This window comes from Paroedura picta, chromosome 12, assembly GCF_049243985.1.
Source record: "Paroedura picta isolate Pp20150507F chromosome 12, Ppicta_v3.0, whole genome shotgun sequence".
Lineage (NCBI taxonomy): Eukaryota > Metazoa > Chordata > Lepidosauria > Squamata > Gekkonidae > Paroedura > Paroedura picta.
The window spans coordinates 9,878,476-9,899,487 of NC_135380.1; the positions used below are offsets into that span (position 1 = coordinate 9,878,476).

The 21,012-nt window shown below is 49.5% G+C and overlaps 1 protein-coding gene across 3 annotated transcripts in view; it reads left to right on the plus strand.

Annotated features, from left to right (window-relative positions):
- Positions 1-21,012, plus strand: part of ETS1 (ETS proto-oncogene 1, transcription factor) — a 103,007-nt gene that overhangs the window by 37,401 nt on the left and 44,594 nt on the right. Inside the window, exon 1 of one of the 3 annotated variants that reach the window (XM_077304911.1) lies at positions 10,405-10,978. The exons of the other annotated variants lie outside the window; for them this stretch is intronic. Coding sequence (XP_077161026.1) covers positions 10,897-10,978 — 82 coding nt within the window. The 5' untranslated portion in view covers positions 10,405-10,896. Of the gene's footprint in view, positions 1-10,404; positions 10,979-21,012 lie in introns of those variants that run through there. 3 annotated transcript variants of the gene reach the window in all.

Sequence of the window (21,012 nt, forward strand, 5' to 3'; positions counted from 1 at the left end):
AAAAAGGTTTGTTGTGGATCCCTCAGGTTAGAATCTCTGTCTGTAGGACAAGAACCGATGCAGCTAAAGCATAGAGCAGTTTGGACCCTGTGGCGAAAGGATCCTGTGCAGAGGTCCCTTGTATTGGTGTGTGGGTATGTTGTGAAGATGTGTCCTGTTCTTTCTGGTTCTCTTTTTGCGTGCGTTGAAAGTACTCCTTCAGGCTTAGATGACGGGAAAAGGCTTGGAGGTCCCCGCAGGACTGAATCATCGGTGTGGATTTCGTGGGGCAGAACAAAAGCCCGCATGAAAGAACCGATTCCGCCGTGGGGTGAAGACTGTGCTGTGATAGGTTGACAATATTGTCGGAGGAGGCCTTGTTATTAAGATTAGCAACCCGCAGCTTAGAGAGTTGTGCTGCTGCTGCTGCTGCTTCAGCAACTCCAGTTGAGAGCAGGGTTGGCTTGAGTTTTCTTGTGGAAATTTTTGCCAAGAAGGCTGATTTCCTCATAGAAACCCAGTTCAGAGAGTTTCCCACTCGACCGGCTTCTGTTTTCAGTAGAGGACACTGATCAGATGTTTGAGTAGTTCCTTGGAGTACTTTCAACAAATGCGAGAACAGAACAGGAAAGAACAAGCAGTATCTTCACAACATACCATCACACAATCTACTGGAGAACAGCTACCATCCCTCCAACCTGCCTGGGGAAAAACAGAGAGATTCTGCGTGATCCCCTCCCCATGGTCATAACACTGCTACACTGGATCCTCTACACTGAATGCTGGAACCCCTGGGCAAGACAGGGGCCCTTGGTCCCAGCTGAAGCTTCGGGGGAGAAGCAAATTAAACTGTCATCATGGCCAGCAACTGATGGCCTCTGACCTTTGACCAGGCCAGACTTTGGGCTTCATCTCTTTGACATGCACAACTACTGTTTTCATACCCAGAAGGACTGGGCCAGAGCTGAAAGTCTATGTAAAAAGTTTAACAATATTTGTTTCTTCCCTAACAATTGCCCCACATGCTTTGTTTGCTTCCAAAGACTAGAGTCCTCTCAAGTTCTGATGTGCAAGAACTTTCTCCTGGTCAGTGCTCACTCTTTCCATCCCAGAGAGCATGGATCCTTTCCTTTTCTTCTCTTGCATTTCCCCTGGATTTTATTTGTTTTTGTTTTTGGTCTAGGTCAGTCCTGACGGGAGAATAGAATACCCCTCCAGCACTTTGTGTGTGCGTTTGTGCCTTTTTTTCTTTCTTTTTTTTAAGGATGTGGATCATCACTCAACACATTTTTAAAAAATTGCAATTAGAGATGTGAAAATAGCTGGCAACCAAAACAGAGGGACTATTGGTAAGGTCTCAGCTGGACTTGGAAGCTGCAGCTGACGGGCTGGTTGGCTCCTTCCCATTTGCTGTGACAAAGACTCAGGATGCAGAAAAGCTAATCGGGAGACCGGCATGGGGAGAGAGGCGTGTTATTTAATTAGCTGTGCAATGCCCTGGCTCGGAGGCACGTGGTGCTTCTAATGGAAGGAGATAGATGTCCTTTTAGCCAGGACTAATTGTTAGGAAATAGCAGAGTCTTTGTTCAGGCCAAGCATGGGGTCTGTGATCTCTCTGAGCCTAGGGGGCTGCCCCTGCTTATAATTTTAGATGGATTCTATTCAGGGCAGCTCCGCAGCGTAGCAAGCCGAACAGGAGTCGCATTGTTGGGCCGCCAGGATCGTCGTCCAAGAAAACCACCCCAAGAAATCCAAACGCATGTCGAGGCGAGTCTTGCTTAGCCTTGAAAAGCGGAGCTGCCAAACGGAGGCGGTCGGGAGAGGCTGTGTTTTTTCCTCTCCCCCGAAGATGAATGGGAGCAGAATGGGACGCGTAGAGCGAAAAAGCTCAATTCGAGTCCAGGAGCACCTTAGGGACCAGTGCAATTTTCAGAATATGAGCTTTTGAGAGTCAAAAGCTCCCTTCGTCAGGATTTGGAGACCTGACCTGGATGGCCCAGGCTAGCCTGATCTCATCATGTCTCAGAAGCTAAGCAGGGTCATCTGTGGTTAATACTTGGATGGGAGACCACTAAGGAAGTCTCAGATTGTTATGCAGAGGCAGGCAGCAGCAAACCATCTCTGTTTGTCTCTTGCCTTGAAAACCTGATGGGGTCGCTCAGGCTCAGCTCCACTTTCCACCAACAGGCTTGGGGAAGGGCTCAGAATGCTGGCAGCTGACCTGCTTTTGAAACAGGGCAGTCGAAAGGAAAGGATGGATGGAAGGAGCATATTCCAGGGAGAGGTGGAATAAGATTGTGAAGACATACTTTTTTTTGGTGGGGAGAGGTTTGAATTGAGCAAAAGCTCCACTGTTAGTTTTAATTCCTGTCTTCTCTGGACAGAGAACATGCAGAAAGGGGGGAGGGGGAGTCAGTTCAGTTGCTTTCCAGACTTCCCTCAGCCTACCTTCATGCAAATGTAAAGTCAATCTCTTCCCCCTTCCCCCTTCAAACAGGGAACAAAGATTGGGAGATACTTCAGGAAGGAAACGCCTCCCTGGCCTGGGCAGTGGGGAGAAGCAGAGGTGATAAAACTTGGGGGTGCAAAGCCTCTTTGATACTGACTTCATCAGAGCATACAGAACTCTTAACCGAGGTCTGGAAAAAGGGGCTATTAGCCATGTGTTGGCCTGGACAGCTGAAGTAATCTTCAAAGTAATGTAAAATCTGCAGAGATCTACAACTTCCTAAGATAAGGAGGCTGTTCTATATTTTGCCATCTAATAGGGCATGTATAAAGAAAGTGATGGAATTGCATTTTCCCCATTTCTTTTAAACCCCTTGCTCAGTCTGGTGCTGTACTAAAAGTACGCTTGTGAACATTTTCTTTTAAATAAATGCTTTATGACTTTGGATGCTGGTAGGGGTTCTCTGTACCACATACACCTCCACCATCTCAGACACGCTATTGGAAAAGGAATGTTAGGGGGGAAGGCTTACAGCTGGCAAGTGGTTATTCCTCCTAGGATGCACAAGGCAGTAATCTGCCCATATGGTGACCAGACATTGGACAGCAGGAGACACAGAGGCAAGACCTCAGATCTGGGAAAGTCAGATGAGAGCCCTGACCCTCCCAGCGGGCAATTACTTACAAAGGTCAGGTGGCAGTGGCAGTGGGTTATCCCAGAAAGAAAGAAAAGCCTCTCCAGGTGTTGGGAAATCCTTGTAGGGCAGACAGGCAAAGAAAGGCATCCTTTTCAAGGAAATAACACCTATATACACATAGAGTGATGTCGCCCCCACCAAAATGTCCAGGCATGTTGAGCTGCTTACTCCAAGAGTAATAAGCAGGAATGGTTCATGAAGGGCTATTTGGACATAACCAAGAATTAAATCATGTGTGGAGACAATGTACCAATTCTGGAGAACAACCATCCTTCTTGCAATCTTTTCCAGTGCATTTCCTGTGATGCCTAAATAGAACCTCCGTGTGCATCAGAAATAAGCTTTTGTGTGCACACACACACACACACTGCTGAAGGATGCCAACGTTGATCTATTGCTTCAGACCAACAGGGCTACCCACCTGAATGTGTTTTCTCATCTGACTTCAAATTCCCGGAAAGGTATCTCCCCAGAGTATTCCTACATCCACTTGCTTGTTTCCTTCCATTGCCAATGTGGATCCACACCCAGCAGTCACCTCTGAGCTCTCCCCACTGCTCTTTCCATCCATGGCCTCATTGTGCTCAAGCCCTTTATTGTAGCTGTTTCCCTTGGAAGAATATAATTGGTCCTGATTTTGATATCTTTTGCTCAGCGGGAGACACATGATTTCTGGAAAGGGCTGCTAATTAAGATGAAATCTAGGCAGTGATAGCGTGCCGGAGAGGCACTGCAGGGGAGGTAGTCAACTCCATTAACGTCAGGGTGGGGAAAGCAGGAGAAGGGAAGAGGGGGCAGGGTGAGCAACATGAGCAACTTAAGCATGAACATTGTGCAAAATAGTGACTAAGCCTGACATGTTGTTGTTGACAGGCTTCCGGAAGCAACCCATGACCAGTTCTGGCCTATCACCGTAAAGAGTTTTCCTTATTAACATGACAGGTCCCTCCCTCTTGCGATTATTCGTTGGTGCAAAGGTTGAAACCAAACTGAGCATTTCTTAAGCCCACAGTTCAAGGCCCCCTAGCAGAACGGTGTCTTGTACCTACAGGGAATTCCTGGTATGGCTGACCACTGTGATAATAGACCCCAAATGGTGATCAGGGGTGATTGAAGGTCCCGGTTCTGGGCTGTTGCAGGTTGCTTTGGGGCACAGATACCTATAGCATGAACAGTAGCCAGCCTTCTAAAGGCATTTCCATTATTCAAGGAATTCTCTTCCTGCTGCGGTCTTCAAAAGCCTGCAGCTGGGCATCCTCTGGAAGCAGCCTTAGGTGGGTAGCTGTGTTGGTCTGCAATATAAGAGCTGGATTCGAGTCTAATAACACCGTCAAGACCCATAAGATTGACAAGATATCAAGAGCAGAGGAAAGGGAAGGAATGATTTAGGGCAGGGTAACATGACTGTACGAAGGCTTTCTTTCTTTCTTTCTTTCTTTCTTTCTTTCTTTCTTTCTTTCTTTCTTTCTTTCTTTCTTTCTTTCTTTCTCTCTTTCTCTCTTTCTCTCTCTCTCTCTCTCTCTCTCTCTTTCTCTCTCTCTCTCTTTCTCTATCTCTCTCTTTCTCTCTCTCTCTTTCTCTCTCTCTCTTTCTCTCTTTCTCTCTTTCTCTCTCTCTCTTTCTCTCTCTCTCTCTCTCTCTCTCTCTTTCTCTCTCTCTCTCTCTCTCTCTTTCTTTCTCTCTCTCTCTCTCTCTTTCTCTCTCTCTCTCTCTCTCTCTTTCTCTCTTTCTCTCTTTCTCTCTCTGAATGCTGACTTCCCTCCATCTCTCTGGATCAGCAGGTTCCTCAGAAGAGTTCAGGTGACCTCATATTTTTGCAACGTGGCCTGCCATGATTTACCAAAATTTCCCCCCTCCATGCGTGAAGCTAAACAATAGGAAAAGGTCCTCATGTTAAATAGTAGCCTGCAGCAGCAGCAGCAAGACCATTAAAAAGACAGAGACCTCAGCGTGCATTCAAGCTCCAGAGTTGGAAGAGATCAGTTTTCTGCAAATGTTCAATCTTTCTCGAGAAGCACAGAGAGACAGGGGATTTCAGCTCCCTGGCCCTGATCTTCGCTCCTTCCTGCCACTCCAGCTTCGCGCGCTCTCCCATTGGACTCTCCGCCTGTGCTTGCTGGCAGTTGTTTCCGTGAGAACCTTCTTGGGGAGGGGGGCGCTGCTGACAGCCCCAGGCCAACCGCTCAGCTGTCGGACAGGCAAGGTTCCGAGGCCTGGGCTTTGTCTTCTGCCCTGAGCGTTGCTATTTGCTGGCCGGGGGTGGAGGTGGGGCAGAGTCCCATCCAGAGCACCACTGAGTGCTGAGGCATGTCCAGGCCCTTTGTTCCTGCTCCTGGGACCGCAGATGCACTTGGACTTCTCATATAGAAGCCGCAGGTGGCTCCATCACCCAGGCCCACCTGATCTCCCCCTCCTTCCTGGCCGTCCGCAAGAGGAAGGGCAGTGTGTGTATGCTCCTGTGGGTTTGCATAAGTGCTCATTCACGGCCCTGGAAGTTACAGCATTCCAACGCAATGTTTTTTAGAAGCGGAAGACGATTGGCTGGTGGAAATTGCATCATGCTTTCTCCTCCCTAGCTTGCAGTGTGATGAGTCCTGCCTAAAGGCAGCTGTTTCTTTGAGCCTGATTTTCAATGGGGAAGGATTTCTTCGCAATTCTGCCAAGTGGCTGGAAGGAAAGAGGGCCGCTCTGCTCCCGGGTCTCAAAACACTTCTCTTGATTTGCGGGAATCAAGGAGGGGGTTCTTTGCACGGCGTGGAGAGAAGCAGGGCGCTCAAGTCAAAAAACATTGGCCTGTCTGCTGTTAGAGGAACAGAGGCACAGGCAAGTTTTAGAAGTTGGCAGCTCTGTGGAGCTTACCCCTTTCTTTACAAGCTCTTATCTCTTGGCTGTCCCTGCCCATCTGCCGACTTCACTAAACCCTGACTAGTGGAAGGTGTGTGTGTGTGGGGAGAGGCGGGACAACATTATTTGAAACCAAACAGCATCCAGTGAATGAACGTGAAAGACATGCAAACAAAATCCTTAGATCAGGGGTAGTCAAACTGCGGCCCTCCAGATGCCCATGGACTACAATTCCCAGGAGCCCCTGCCAGCATTTGCTGGCAGGGGCTTCTGGGAATTGTGGTCCATGGACATCTGGAGGGCCGCAGTTTGACTACCCCTGCCTTAGATAGTCCCTGACACCCAGCCCTGAGGAGGCGATCTCATTGAAGTGATCCTTCTTTGATTCCATTCCAAATTCTTGTTTCTCTCTCTATTTTTTTAAACAAACAAACAAACAAACCTGAATCGCTTTCCCCTTTCACCTACGCATCTCAAATAAGAATAAGCGTTCTCGGCAGGCCTGGAAATAGGCTTATTCAGGACAGTTTGGCAAACTCACATTAAAAAGGCATTCTGACACTCAGACATTTAGCAAGATCCCCCCCCCCCCCATTATGCAGGTGTATGCTTGGGGGAGGGAGGCGTTCATCTGCTAACTTTCTGTTGCTGAAAAGGGCCAGGCTAACTCCTAATTGTAGTCACCTGCTTCTGAATAATGTTCTACTCAAACCAACCTGCCTTTCTCCCAGGCTCCACTTTCTCCTGCACTGCTATGAACAAAAAAAGATCAGAAAACAGAGAGGGGGAGAATGTAGAGGAAACTGTGACATCTTAATTCTCCAAATGCCCCCATTTCCCTGGAAACTGGAATGCTGCTGCTTTCCTCTGATATTTGGAAGTCTCGGTGTCTGTCTATAGAACAAAATTTAATTCTAGGTGCCAGCTTTTGCATGCATAGATATCTGAACCAGCCTTAGATATGGGGGAGGCGGGTCAGAGTGAAGCTGCTTAGGAAGGGCTAGTCAGAGTCAAGCTGCTTAAGTAACTGGGTGATAAATCCAACAGACATTGGATTCAAACAGCTGGGAAGACCTGTGAACAGCTGGAAATTAGATGTGAGAAGTAAGTTGGAGTTCAAGACTCATAGACTAATCTCGTTCTCCGAGACTTTGAGAACAATCCATACATACTTCTCAGACCGGTTTCCACACCTGGCAACTTAACATTGCAAGGAAAAGGGCAGCAAAAGTGGCTGTCTGGATGTTGGCAGGGCACGGTGGTGAAAGTTGCAGCCAATTGGCAACCCTGGAAGAAGGGCTTCTGGTGAGGAGGGGGCTAAGGTGCTGCGGTAGAGCCTCTGCTTGGCATACAGCAGCCCCCAGGTTCAATCCCTGGCATCTCCAGTTAAAAAGATGGATGGATGGATGGATGGAATGAAACGAAACCTGTACACACAAAAGCAAGTTTTTATATACAAAACTATAAAACGGGATTTTATACAAAATACGCTAGCCATGTAAGTTTCATACATAAACCTATTTACTAGCTAAGCAAAACCAGCCTGCCCAAATGGTGTGAAAAGGTAAGGTTCTGTCTGTGAGCGAACCACAGGAAGAAACACACACATGCACGCACACACCAGGTTATTATAATTTTTTTTTTAAGAAGGTGCCAGTAATTGGTGCTTTTGTGAGTCATAAGTTCCTATCTGTGTTTTGCCGTTTGTGGTCTCAGTGACAATAAAATATTTGATGTGCAACCCAAGACATCCCCCCAGCAGTGGTACTCATTATGTGCAGGTGTGATGCAGATCTCACAGATTTTGCAACAAGACTTGCAAACTGTAAGTTGGGTTTGGCATGACACGCTCTGCTCTGCGTCTTTGAGCGGAGGGGGAGTCGCCCCTCCTGAAGGAACAAAACAACAATTGCCACCATTTCACTGATTTGGGATATGTGTGTGTGTGTCTTGAGATCAGGGGTCACCAAGATGGTGCCTGGGGCTGCCAAAGGCTTTTAGAGCGAGGGAGGAGATAGACATTTTGTGCGTGTGCCCACCCATTGCCTTATGTCAGAATTCCAAAGGTGCTTGTAGGCTCAAAAAAGTTAGAGGCCCCTGATGTATATTAGAACAAGTCGGTTTTTATACCCTGCTTTTCACTACCAGAAGGAATCTCAAAGTGGCTTACAATTGCCTTCCCTTCCACAACAGATACCCTGTGAGGGAGGTGGGGCTGAGGGAGCTCTGAAAGAACTGCTCTGGGAGAATAGCTATAAGAGAATTTTGACTAGCCCAAGGTCTCCCAGCTGGCTGCATGTGAAGGAGTGGGGAATCAAACTCAGTTCTCCAGAGTAGAGTCCTGATAATTTCAGGCCATTTCTCTGTAGTGTCATTAATGTCTTGGCTGTTATTCAGTCGGTGTTTCCCCCCGCCCTTCTTCCGCAAAACTGCAAGTGCAAAAGAAATAACATCACATATGGGATTTCCATTACAAACTATTTATTTAAACATTTCTAACCTTGGCATCTCCAATTAAAAGGACCAGCCAGTAGATCAGGGGTAGTCAAGTAGATCAGGGGTAGTCCAGATGTTCATGGACTACAATTCCCATGAGCCCCTGCCAGCAAGCTCTGGCAGGGGCTTATGGGAAATGTAGTCCATGGACATATGGAGCAGGGGTAGTCAACCTGTGGTCCTCCAGATGTTCATGGACTACAATTCCCATGAGCCCCTGCCAGCGCTTGCTGGCAGGGGCTCATGGGAATTGTAGTCCACGAACATCTGGAGGACCACAGGTTGACTACCCCTGCAGTAGATGATGTCCAGGACCCTCTCTTTGAGACAATGGAATGTTGCTGTCAGACTGGGTAGACAGTTTTGACCTCGATGGGTAGTACCTGTTGATGAAGATCTATCCTATATGAGTTCGTGTAATCCCCTTTTAAAGTCACCTAAGGCTGAGAGAGCTCTGAGAGAACTGTGACAGGCCCAGGATCACCCGGCTGGCTGCATGTGGAGGAGGAGTGGGGGAATTAAACGCCACTGGGATAAAAGTTGAGCGGGATTTGAACTAGAAAAATGGCACTGAAACCATCTGCTCCCCACCTCCTGTAAAATACAAGAGTCCTGTTGGGTCAGTCCCACAGAGTCCATCTCATCCAGCCACGGCCAGGCTAAACTGCATGTCAGGATTATTTACTGTATTTCTAGCTTGCCTTCGACCCCAGCGGACATCCACAGAGGCCGACCTCATTCTCCTCCATTTTATCCTCACGACAGCCCTGTGAGGTAGGCTAGGCAGGGAGGATATGCCTGGCCCACGGTCCCCCAGCAAGTTTCCATGGCACTATTGGGGATCAGAACTGGGGTGTCTCAAATCCACATCTGACACTGGAACCACCACCAGTGTCGTGTCATAGAGATCCAAGTGGGGATCTGTGTTGGTCCACAGGGGCAGAACAAGCTTGGGATCCAGTATTATAATGCACTGCAGGAGCCCAGTTTGAATCCAGCGGCACCTTTGTTCAAGGTATAAAGCAGGCATTCCCAACCGGGTCTCCCAGGCCTCCGGGCCTTTCCCCTACATCCTGCCTTAATGGACTCGGCCACAAGCTATTCCCGGCATTGCTGGGAGAGCCAGGAAATGGCCACTTCCATTGACCAGGGGGTGGCATTCTCACATGACTACCACCCCTGGGAAAAGTGAGTGAAGCCTGGATGCCTACCTCTGCCTCAGACCCCCTCCCCAGTCCTCCTTGGACGTGGCAGGGAGGTGTGGCTGGCTGGCACCGCTTCCAGCCCAGTTCTGGAGCTCCTCAAAGCCTGAAAAATAATTTGGGGGCTCCTAAGTTTGCAAAAGTCTGCTTTAAGCTTTTGTGTCCTTGCACACAAAAGTTTCTGCCTTGACTTAAAATGTGTTGGCCTGAAAGGCGTCATCACACTTAAGCTGGGCTCAAAGAGGCCGGTGTAAGACTTGAGTGTTCAGGTCAGCCTGGCAAAGAAGCCAGTGAGTGACAGCCAGGGGTTTAGTTCAGGTGGGCTTGCCAACTGCTCCAGCCTACAGAGGAGTCCCTGGGACTTCCTTTTAAGCAGACTGGACCGACAAGGCATCCTGATTGGGAGGGAGCATCGTTCCTCACAAGATCAATACTCTTTTTAAGATCGCAAATCAGGATGGCTAAAGGGCGGATCCCTGTCCTTCCCGCCTCCATTATCCTCCCCCGCCATATGTTTGACAGTGGGAGTGACAGCTGAGTGGTTCTTACTCCGGATTAACGCGGAGTAGAAGAACTGCCTTGTTTGCCTTTGGTATAGATCGGATTCCACTCTGATAGGATCTGGGGGGGGGGGGCGCAGAGGCGATTCCGCGTGGACGGCCCTAGCTGTGCCCCGCTTTATGTTCTGTTTTTCCCCCAGCATCGCGCCGGGCGCGGGGGCGGGAGGGGGCAGCTGGCGGGTCACTGGGGTTTTGAAACAGGCCGCTTGGGCGGAGGGAGGCGCGTCCCTCCCCCGGCCGCTGTCACGGAGCAGAGGCCGGCCCCGCTCTCCCTCCTCCCCTCGGCGGCAGCCCAGATCTCCTCACCCTGCAAACCGCTACTGGGCTGCGAGAGAAGGGGGGGCGGGCAGGACCAGCGCGCCGAGGCGATTCGCGCGAGAAACGCCCTAGCAGAAAGAGGGGAACGCGGAAGGGAGCGATCCAGAGCCCGTCGGGCCGTGCCGGAGGAGAAGGCGGCGGCGAAGGGACCGCGGAAAGAGGCGCGAAGAGCGAAAGAGACCGGCGGGAGCCAGGCGGAGGACCCGCGTTTTCCTTCCCACCCCAAACTTTGCGCGCAGGAGAGGCGCGCGGGCCGGGGGCGCTTTCCCAGCTGAGCCCCCCCCCCCCCCCCGATCCGTCCCAGGCCGTCGTTCGCGTCGTGTGCCCCCCTGTCTCTTGGACAAGCTCACCATGAAGGCGGCCGTGGACCTGAAACCCACCCTGACCCTCATCAAAACGGAAAAAATCGACGCGGATCCCTTCCCTTCGCCGGGTAAGTCGGGCCGCTCGCATCTTCCCATCCTTGCCGGGGGAGGCTGGCAGGAGGAACGTCGCTCCGCTTGCCGCGGCTTCTTTTGCGACGGGTGTCAATTTCACAAGGGCTCGGACTCCTTCGGGCAAGAGGCTGGTCAGTTTCACAAGGGCTGTGGGTGTCAGTTTCACAAGGGCTGGTCAGTTTCACAAGGGCTCGGACTCCTTCGGCCAAGGGGCGGGTCAGTTTCACAAGGGCTGGGGGCTGCTTTGGCGAGGTGCTGGCTAGTTTCACAAGGACTGGGGGCTCCTTCGGACAAGAGGCTGGTCAGTTTCACCCGGGCTGTGCTTCCTCCGGCCAAGGAGCTGTTCAGTTTTGTTACCGGATCTCTCGTCCATGTTTTTGGATACTTCTCGTTCCCGGGACAGGAGCGCCCGGGAACATTTTCACTCTCTATCTATCCCGATGACTGCTGGGTGACCCCTAATCGAGGCGGCGGCTGCTTTCCTTGCCGGATCCTTTGATCTGCCAATGAAGCTCTTTCCTCCCTCCTTACTGATGGAAGGTCGGGTTATACTAAGGCGTTTGTGTTCATTTTGGCTTTATAGGGGGAAGGGAGCTTAAACATAAATGTATGTTTGAATTCCTGTGGGTCTCCTCCCCCCCCCCCCAATTCCCCGTTTCCCACCATATCGCCTTCGGGGAGATGGAGTTTGCCCGACTAACTTAGGGAGAGGTCACTGATTTGGGGGACCCTTGGCTGGAACCCTTGGCCCTAAGGAAATCCACAAAAGCCCCCCACCCCACCCCTCCATGGGTCTGCTTCATTTACTTGCACGCACAGCTGTATGGTACTTCCAGGCGCGTGGGAGAGAGAGGCAAGGAAGTTGTGTGGGCTGAAAGTTAACCTCTCTCTCATTCCCCTGGGCCCATAAGGCATACAGTGTGTGTGTGTGGTGTGTGTGTGTGTGTGGTGTGTGCATGTGTGTTTTAATGGCAGTTGAGATTTGCTGAAAGCAGCACATTCTGGTGATGCCAAGGAACGGATTTCGAGAAAGAGTGAGAATCAACTGTTGCCTCCAGGATCACTTTATTGGCCCTTCTCCTGACTTTATGTTGGTTCAGTTGGAAGCTGAAATGAGCGCCTTTTGCTTAACTCTTTGGTCTCCAGGTTACTTTTGCAGTGGAGGTGGATAGGCTTGGCCTGAGGCTGCCGGTTCGGAGGTCTTCAGGTTTCTCCCACTCTGCCTTGAAACTCTGCAGCCTTTGACTCTACCTCACAGGCTTGTTGTGAGGACAGTGTATCCCCATAGGTGCCGTTCTAAGATAGTGAAAAAGGTGGGGTGGGAGAAAGAGGAATTAATAATGACAGGATAAATAAATGTATGGGGAAAAGCCAGTTATGAACTCCTGAGAGATCTGAAGGAGATGAAATTCTTATATTCCGTTCCTAACAGAGAGAGAAAAATAATGTTTTTTTAAAAAAAAAATACTTCAAAACACAAGCAAAAAAATAAATAAATGGGGGGGGGGATTTTTGATGAGGCAAAATGACACACAAAACCAGAGTCCTCCTGACCCTCCCTCCAGAAGAGTCTGGAGTCTTTATTCAAATAATAAAAACGAATGCCCTTTGTGAGGGACCTTAGGAGAACTAGAGTGATTGTCCCCTTTAAGAAAGTGCTACCGTCAGCTCAGCATCCTCCGCCCCCTCCCACTTTGTGTAAAGTTTTTAAATATCTCATCAAAGATTTTTATCTGTATTCTAGGGTGCTGTTGCTAAGCTGTTCCACCCCCCACCCCCTACATGCACACACCACCACCCAAGGGCTGGGAAAACGGTGCGCGGAGGGGGAGGGGGAGGCGGGTGTCTGATGTTATCTTGAGAGATGGTTTCGGTAACATGTTGCTATGTGACGGTTACCATCATTAACTTCGAGCCGCTCTTGCCTGTGGTTTACGCGAAGCAAGCCCCACTAGGCTGCTACAGACGTTCTAACCTCAGACGACTTGAGAGCCAGAATTCAGAAGCAAACCTTCCAGCCTTCTGGGGAAGGGGGGGCAGCGATTCTTAGGGCTGATCCTGCGTTGAGCAGGGGATTGGACTAGATGGCCTGTATGGCCCCTTCCAACTCTATGATCCTGTTCTATGATATCTCTGATACTTATGGGGGTGGGGGGTGAGAGTGGGTTAAATTCAGAACCTTCTAACTCTTCCCCCACCCCACTTATTATGCTGGCACTCTGCTCTCTGGGTCTGATTTCTGGGCTTATCCGTTCAATAGAAGAACCTGTGGTGCCTTCACCACATTTTTATTCTAGCTCAGGGGTAGTCAAACTGCGGCCCTCCAGATGTCCGTGGACTACAATTCCCATGAGCCCCTGGCAGGGGCTCATGGGAATTGTAGTCCACAGACATCTGGAGGGCCGCAGTTTGACAACCCCTGAGCTTAGCTGATGATGCTCTTCTAGAAAGCCAGCATGGGCAGTGCAGGAGTGGCCCAACAGTGCCTGCAGGGGCTCATGGTAATTGTAGTCCATGGACCTCCAGAGAGCCACAGTTAGGCCACCCCTGGTGTAGTGGTTAGAGCAGCCTTCCTCAAAAGTTTTCACCATTGAGAAGCTCCTGAAGTATTTCCATTGTGCAGAGTAGGGTTGGGAAGCAGAGCTGTGTACACGCCCATAGGGGCCCCTCCCATGACCTCCCGCCCCAGGCACATCACTGGTCATTTTGGGAGGGGGCAGCGGGTCAACATGACCATATATAGACATAATACCTGATATGTATTTATATATATATTAAATTAACTCACCTATTCGGGAAATCCTTCCAGGGCCGTCAAGAAACCCCAAGGTTTCACAAACCCCCTGGTTCAGCAAGCCTCGATTAGAGGATCAGACTTGGATCTTGGAGACCCAGGTTCGAATCCCCACTCAACCATGGGCAGTTTGCTGGGAGATCTTGGGCCAGTTGCACATTCTCAGCCTAACCTACCTCACAGGGTTGTCGTGAGGCTAAAACAGAGGGGACACTGTAAGCTGCCTTGGGGAGAAAGGCTGGATACGAGGAAAGGAAATAAATTATAATTATGAGCTGGAGCCTGCTTTTGTACATCGGCGTGGCCTACCATGATTTGGAGTGAGCACTCAAGGGTTGAGGAGAGTGAAGCCTGCCTTTGGCTTGGGTCGGCCGATGTGACTTTTAGGTGGCACATGGGGAAGGGGTTGGAAGTATGCTGGTCCAGTGGCAGCCAGTTCCTGGTGACACTGTGAAGCTCCAGCTGAGGAGGTTTTCAAGGCAAGAGTCAAGCAGAGGTGGTTTGCCAGTATCCTGGCCTGTGTAATGGCCTTCAACTCCCTTGGAGGTTCCCCATCCAACTACTAATCCGGGCTGGCCCAGCTACACTTTTGAGCTCTCATGTGAATGGGCAACTTGGAGCTATTAGAACTACTACAGGGGAAGGGAAAGCCAGAGCTTAGAAGTGACAAGTCAAAATACAAGTCTTGCCCCGGGCTCCTAAAAGATCTCAAGGCTGTTCCTTTCTTTTCTCTAATAAAAAACTCTGTGCTTCAATGCCTTAAGCAGTATGACCACCTGAAATGTCATTTATAATCTTTTTTTTTTCAAAAGATGGAAATTATTATATATATATTTGCAATGCCCAAGGTTATATGAGGATTTTGATCGGAGAGTCGGAAGGGGACCAGCCTTCTGGAATGAAAATGGTTTCTATTCACCAGCCGCAGCAGAATAAAATGGCAGATTAGAATAACAGGGACCTTCCTTATGAATGATGGCATCTATTTTACCAAGGGAACAAGAGCAAGTTCTGTCAGAGCAGGGAAAGATGCAAGAAGCAGCTACTTATAACCTCCGTTGAATGGGCATTCATTCTAGCAAGAGTAAAAGCTCTGAGCAGGTGAGGCCAGATGATAAGGAGGGAAGGGAATGGGGGGTGGGGAGAAGTATGTCAAGACACGAGGAAGAACAAATTCACAGAGCACGAAGAACTGCAGTTCTCAATCGGCCTAATCCATTTTTGAGTTGTCATTGCTGATTCCGCCAGCCCTAGTTCCTGGACAGGCTCAGGCGTAAAGCCAATAGCCAACGGTGTCTTCATTCATCCATCCATCCATCCATCCATCCATCCATCCATCCATCCATCCATCCATCCATCCATCCATCCATCTTCAAATTTATATTTCACAACTCTCAATTTGTCTCGCAGTGGTTTACAATAAAACAATAAGAATAATACAACCTCTAAAAATCCCCTTAACACATCAAAAGATGGTGCTACAATAGAGTTCTAAACTCTCACCCCCTGTCCCACTTACGCTCAAGGAGCTCTCTCATTAGGAGCGAGGGTCCTGATCTAACCAGCACTGAAGGACCTCCCCCTCGCCTCAACCATATGCCTGGCAGAAGAGGTCCATCTTTCAGGCCCTGTGGAAAGCTCACAACTCCAAAAGGGCCCTCAGCTCTTCCGGGAGCTCATTCCACCAGGTTGGGGCCAGGGCCGAAAAAGCCCTGGCCCTGGTTGAGGCCAGGCGAATGTCCCGGGGGTCCGGGACAGCTAGCACATTCATACTTGCAGAGTGGAGTGCCCTGTGGGGGGCATAAGTAGATAGGCGGTCTCGCAGATAGGTAGGGCCTGAGTCCTACTTCATGATGGTTTATGTAAGAATCTTCCTTTAATAAGGCCAGATATTAGGAAAAGGGATGCATACTGTACAAAGAATGTTTAGCTCCCCTGAGCTCTGTGCACATTATTTTTTGCACAAGAGACATTGTAGTGCCTTAAACCAGTTTACGTTCTAGTCTGTGCTCTCAGGGAGAGCCAGCATGGGGCTCGTGGGCAGAACGGCAGTCTAGGATGTGAAGCAGACTTCTAAGGCAGGCTCAAAGGATGTGCCAAGTTAGGCCTTACTGTAGACTCTTGCGAGAACGGGCTTCATCCAGACTGGACTAGCTAACGTACAGACGGACTACACAGAACGAGCCAGGCAGTCAGCTGATGAAAACCCCAGTTCCCAAGCCCTTGGATACTCGATAAATGGCCAATGGGCAAGCCATTGTTCTTTTTCAGCCCCTCCCTTTCTGAACCTACATTACAGGGCCTTATAAATTACGTAATTCATGTCTCAAAATGGGGCTTAGTCATTTACAGGGTTAGCAAAATCAGGCAAGGAGATTTTTTGGGGGGGGACACGGGACACGAATGAACAGACAAATAACTCTTAATTCTCAAAGGCAATTTTAAGCATTCCAGAGCCAACAAAAGGCTATTTACGTGCTCCAAGTACATCATGCTAGAGGCATTTGCAGGACAAAGGGGTTCAGTGAGAAAGAGACCCAGATCCTAGATCTAGCCATAATCAGTCGGGGGTCATTGGTATGTTCCGCATACAAATCTATGCCGGCGTACAGATCTGTGTAAATCAAAGTCTTGATTTTCTAATGGTTGTGGAAGTTCTCCAACTCATTTGACTTGTTGCTGTCATAGAACAATTTGAACAACGTGAGTTTTGGGAGACTTATATGCTTAAGTGCATAAGAAGAGCCTAGGAGTCCATCTAGTCCAGCCTCCTGTCTCACCCAACAGCCAACCAGTTCCTTGGAGGGCCAACTACAGGGCACAGGAGCTGGGGCCTTCCCTTGATGTTGCCACCTGGCCCTGATGTTGCCTCCTCAGTCACTACAGACCTATTCTCCACCAACATATCTAATCCCCCTTTTAAGCTGTTTCTTTTTTAAAATTCCAGTAGCCTCTAGCAGCGGCATTAAATCCTCTGGCATTTTAAATTCTCCTTTGCATGTTGCCTCAAAGGGGGGGATCTCACTAGAACGCTCCACTGACTTAGGATCAGATGTATTTGGCTTCCAGTAAACATCTCAGCTCTGTCTGAGATGACGTTGCTTTCCTTGCAAGCCCTTGGTCCAGCATCACTTGGGGACAATGACTCTGGTTCTGTTTGTCCTTGGAGATGGTCCAGCGAGGCCCTGCCCTCTGTGTATATCTTTCCTTTATTTATTGAGGAGATTTATATGCTGCCTCTCCGGAGAAGCCGATCCAAGTGAATTACAACACAGGGCAAGTACAGCAGTTAAACATCCAAATTCAACCCAACATAGCGAATCAGTTTAGGCTGGCGTTTTTTTTAAAGCCTTGATCCAGCAGCCATTAAAAACCAACAGGACAAGACCAACAGAAAAACAAGCTAGGAATCTCAAAACGAGGCCATGAAATATTTTTTTAAAAAACAGCTCAAATCTACTGGAGGACTTAACAGGCCCTGCCTGGTTATAGCTGATATAAAAGGAGTTTCCTGGGGAAAGGAAACCTGTAAACTTTGTGATATATCAGATTCATATAAATTGCCTTGTTGACGCTCGAGGGCAGAGGTGGCCAAACTGTGCCTGGCCAGATGTCCATGGACTACAATTACCGTAACCCCCTGGCTCTCCAGGGTCTCAGGCAGAGGTCTTTCCCATCACTGTCTGACGAAGAGTGCTTGCACTCAAAAGCTCATGCCTTGAATAAATCTTTGTTGGTCTTAAAGGTGTTACTGGTCTCTGATTTTATTGTCCTTTAAGTGGAGATGCCGGGGATTGAACCTGGGACCTCCTGCATTCCGAACAGATGCTCTGCCATTGACTGAGCTGCAGCTCCTCTTTTAGCATCCGTGCTGGTTGGGTTGGTGGACTTTGGGGGATTTTGAGGACAGGCAGTCAGCGGAACCACAAAAGGACTGGCCTGGGAGGCGAGGCCAGTCCCAAAATGTCAGCAGTTTCGAGCTGTGTGTCTTCTTGTATTGGAGGCAGCTAATTCTGAACAGGTCCTCCTTCTTGCAGACCCAACAGAAGTGCCTCCTGGCTCTTCTGAGCCACCTTCTAATCTGACAGAGCAGAGGCATGCCAACATGAGCTCTTTGGGCAGGGAGAGCATAGGTGCCCCGTGGAGGATCGCTGCCCCCAGGGCCTCGATAAAACCTCCTGATATTGCTGGCAACTGGAGACTTCACAAATGGGGTGATGGAGGCCAAACCAGCCACGATACAAGGGTGTTTTAATCTCGGAGGGTCAGCAGGCTGGCCGATGTTCCTTTAGCGACAAGCTTTCTTTTCATCCTTCTGGGGACAGATTCCTTAGTCTTAACGCAGCTTTGGCTCTTTTAAATGGAACTGGTTCTTACCATTCTTCTTCTTCTTGCTGCTGCTGCTGTTGCATGCATCAGGTCTCCTTTTGCACTAAAAGCAGGCTTTGCTGACAGCCTTGGGTTGCCTCTATGCAGAAGGGAGAACGTCATAAATAAAAATTTAAGAAATAGCTTACTTGGGGCACGTCTGCACACGCGGCGATGGGGAGATAAGATATGCTCGGTGGCGCACACAGACCTTGCGGTGTCCTCGCCATCTGGGCTTCAGCCATGTTGATGCCACGCTGAGAGGGGTAACTCTTTGAGAACAGACCACAGGGTAGAGATTTCCCACGACCCATACAGGATATTCCAGAGTATCTGTAGAAGGGCCTAGATTAAATTCCTGGCCTTTCCAGTTAGAAGGACCAAGTGATGTGACAAACTTTAGCCCGAGACTGGAGTGATGCTGCCAGTCTGACTAGGCAATACGGACTTTGATGGACTGAGAGTCTAATTCAGTATAAGACGCCTTCATGCGTTTGCACCAGGGTTATCGGCTATGGCTGGGCTGGAGTTTGGGGAGGGGTCTCAGTAGGGCATCTTGGAGTCCACCCTCCAAAGCAGCCATTTTCTCCAGCGAAGAAGCAGAGGTGGTTTTGCTAGACCCCGCTTTTCATTACCCAAAGGACTCCCACCGTGGCTTAAAAAGCCTTTCGCTTTTTCTCCCCACAACAGACACCCTCCGAGGTGGGTGAGGCTGAGAGAGCTCTGAGAGAACTGTGACGAGCCCAAGGTCACCCGGCTGGCTGCATGTGGAGGAGGAGTGGGGAATCAAATCCTGTTCTCCAGATTAGAGGCCATGGCTCTTAACCACTATAGTGCAGTGGCTCTGAACTTGGTCATCTGGAGATCCATTGCAATAGTGGGAGATCTCTAGGTGCTACTTGGAGGGTAGAAACTCAATAGCGCATGGATTTTTTTATTTTATTTTAAAGGGGAAGTGGAGCTTGTGGAGATTTGATTTGTCCATCAAACCCAGGTATCGGTTTAAGCTTTGCCGAGCTTGTTGAAAGGTCCCTCAAGTGTCTTTTTGTTTACTTGGGTTCTGGGGTGTGAATCAGAAAGCCTCCTTGGCATTTGCTTGAAAGAGAGGCCCTTTCCCGCCCAGGTTTTCCTCAGATCCGCTTTCTCGCAGGCCCGTTAACAAGGCCATTAAAGTTTAAATCTGATTCTTCCTGTGTGTTGGAAGATTGCAGGGCCTTTTTAAAGTTGACTGAAAGTTCAACCTCTGCCCGAAACAGCTCTCAACCCCCCACTACCCCTTTTTTTACCAACTTCAGTCCCAGAAGCTTCTGTTTGGGGTGGATGAAGTCATGTGGCAAGGCTGAGAGGTCAATATTATTCGATTAAAGGTAAAGGTATCCCCTGTGCAAGCACCGAGTCATATCTGACCCTTGGGGTGACGCCCTCCAGCGTTTTCATGGCAGACTCAATATGGGGTGGTTTGCCAGTGCCTTCCCCAGTCATGACCGTTTACCCCCCAGCAGCAAGCTGGGTACTCATTTTACCGACCTCGGAAGGATGGAAGACTGAGTCAACCTTGAGCCGGCTGCTGGGATTGAACTTCCAGCCTCATGGGCAGAGCTTTCAGACAGCATGTCTGCTGCCTTACCACTCTGTGCCACAAGGCGGGGGGGTTAAATCCCTTTCCCCCCAGTTCATTTTGGAAAGAACACTTAGATGCTTCTCACAGTTGCTGCATCTTTTGGGGATTCATCACTGTGTGTCCTTCTGTCTGGTCACACCCCCCAGAGAGGAAACAGTAGGTCTACCAACTCTCTGGAGGTGGTGGCTTCTCCTCTGGAAGTTTTGAAACAGAGGCTAGATAGAGATGCCGGTTCTGTGAAATGGGGCAGATTGAGAATTGGGCAGATGGAAGGGATCAGGTTGGCTCTGGGTTCTTGCGGCCCTTTCTTGCATGCCGACTGGGAAGCGCCAACTGCCACTTTGGGATCAGGAGGCCAATGTCCTCCAGGGAGGGAGGTCTAACCCAGAGAAAGAAGACTAGCCATGAAGTCAGTGCTTAGATTTCTCAAGTCCCTCTGGGCCACCGGCAGGGAACGGGGGACTAGGGTGTCTAGATGCAGGCTTGGAAGCCCCTGGAGATTTGGGGATGGAGCCTGGGTAGACAGAGACCTCAGTGAGGTACAGTGCTGTAGAATCCACACAAAGGTGGAGAACAGCACACAACCTGTTTTGTGTCTTGTCTTGAAAACTGTAGTTGGTTGTGGCTTACCAGCACCTTAGAGAAGAAGAAAAAGAGCTTTTTTTTTTTAATACCTTGCTTTTCACTACCTGAAGGAAGTGGCTTACAAACACCTTTCCCTTTCTCTCCCCTCAGTATACACCCTGTGAAGTAGGTGGGGTGAAGGGAGCTCTGACAGAACTGATCTGCAAAAACAGCCTTAAGAGAACTGTGACTGGTCCAAGGGCACCCAACTGGCTGCATGGGAAGGAATGGGGGAATCAAGCCCAGTTCTCCAGTTTTGAGTCCACCTCTCTTAACCACTACACCACACTGGCTCTCGTGGTGTAGCGGTTTACACAATAATGTACACCAAGAATCTCCCCCGGTTTGCATAGTGCTGCAGGCCTCATTCTGTCTGCAGTGGCGTTGCAAGTCTTCTCCTGTTTTGGGTTGCTTTTTTTTTTTTTTTAAAGACCATCCCAAAGAAATCGAGATGGCTGGAATGTATGCAAAACTACCTTCCCCAAACCAGTGGAAGGCCTGAGTAAAATCCACGTGTCTTGTCTCTGCCAGGATCAGGCTGGTCTCTGTGGTTGCACAAAAAAAGAGAGCTCTGGCAGAGGGTGAGCTCGTAGGGAGGCGTAATTGGGACTCGGAGCCGCTGG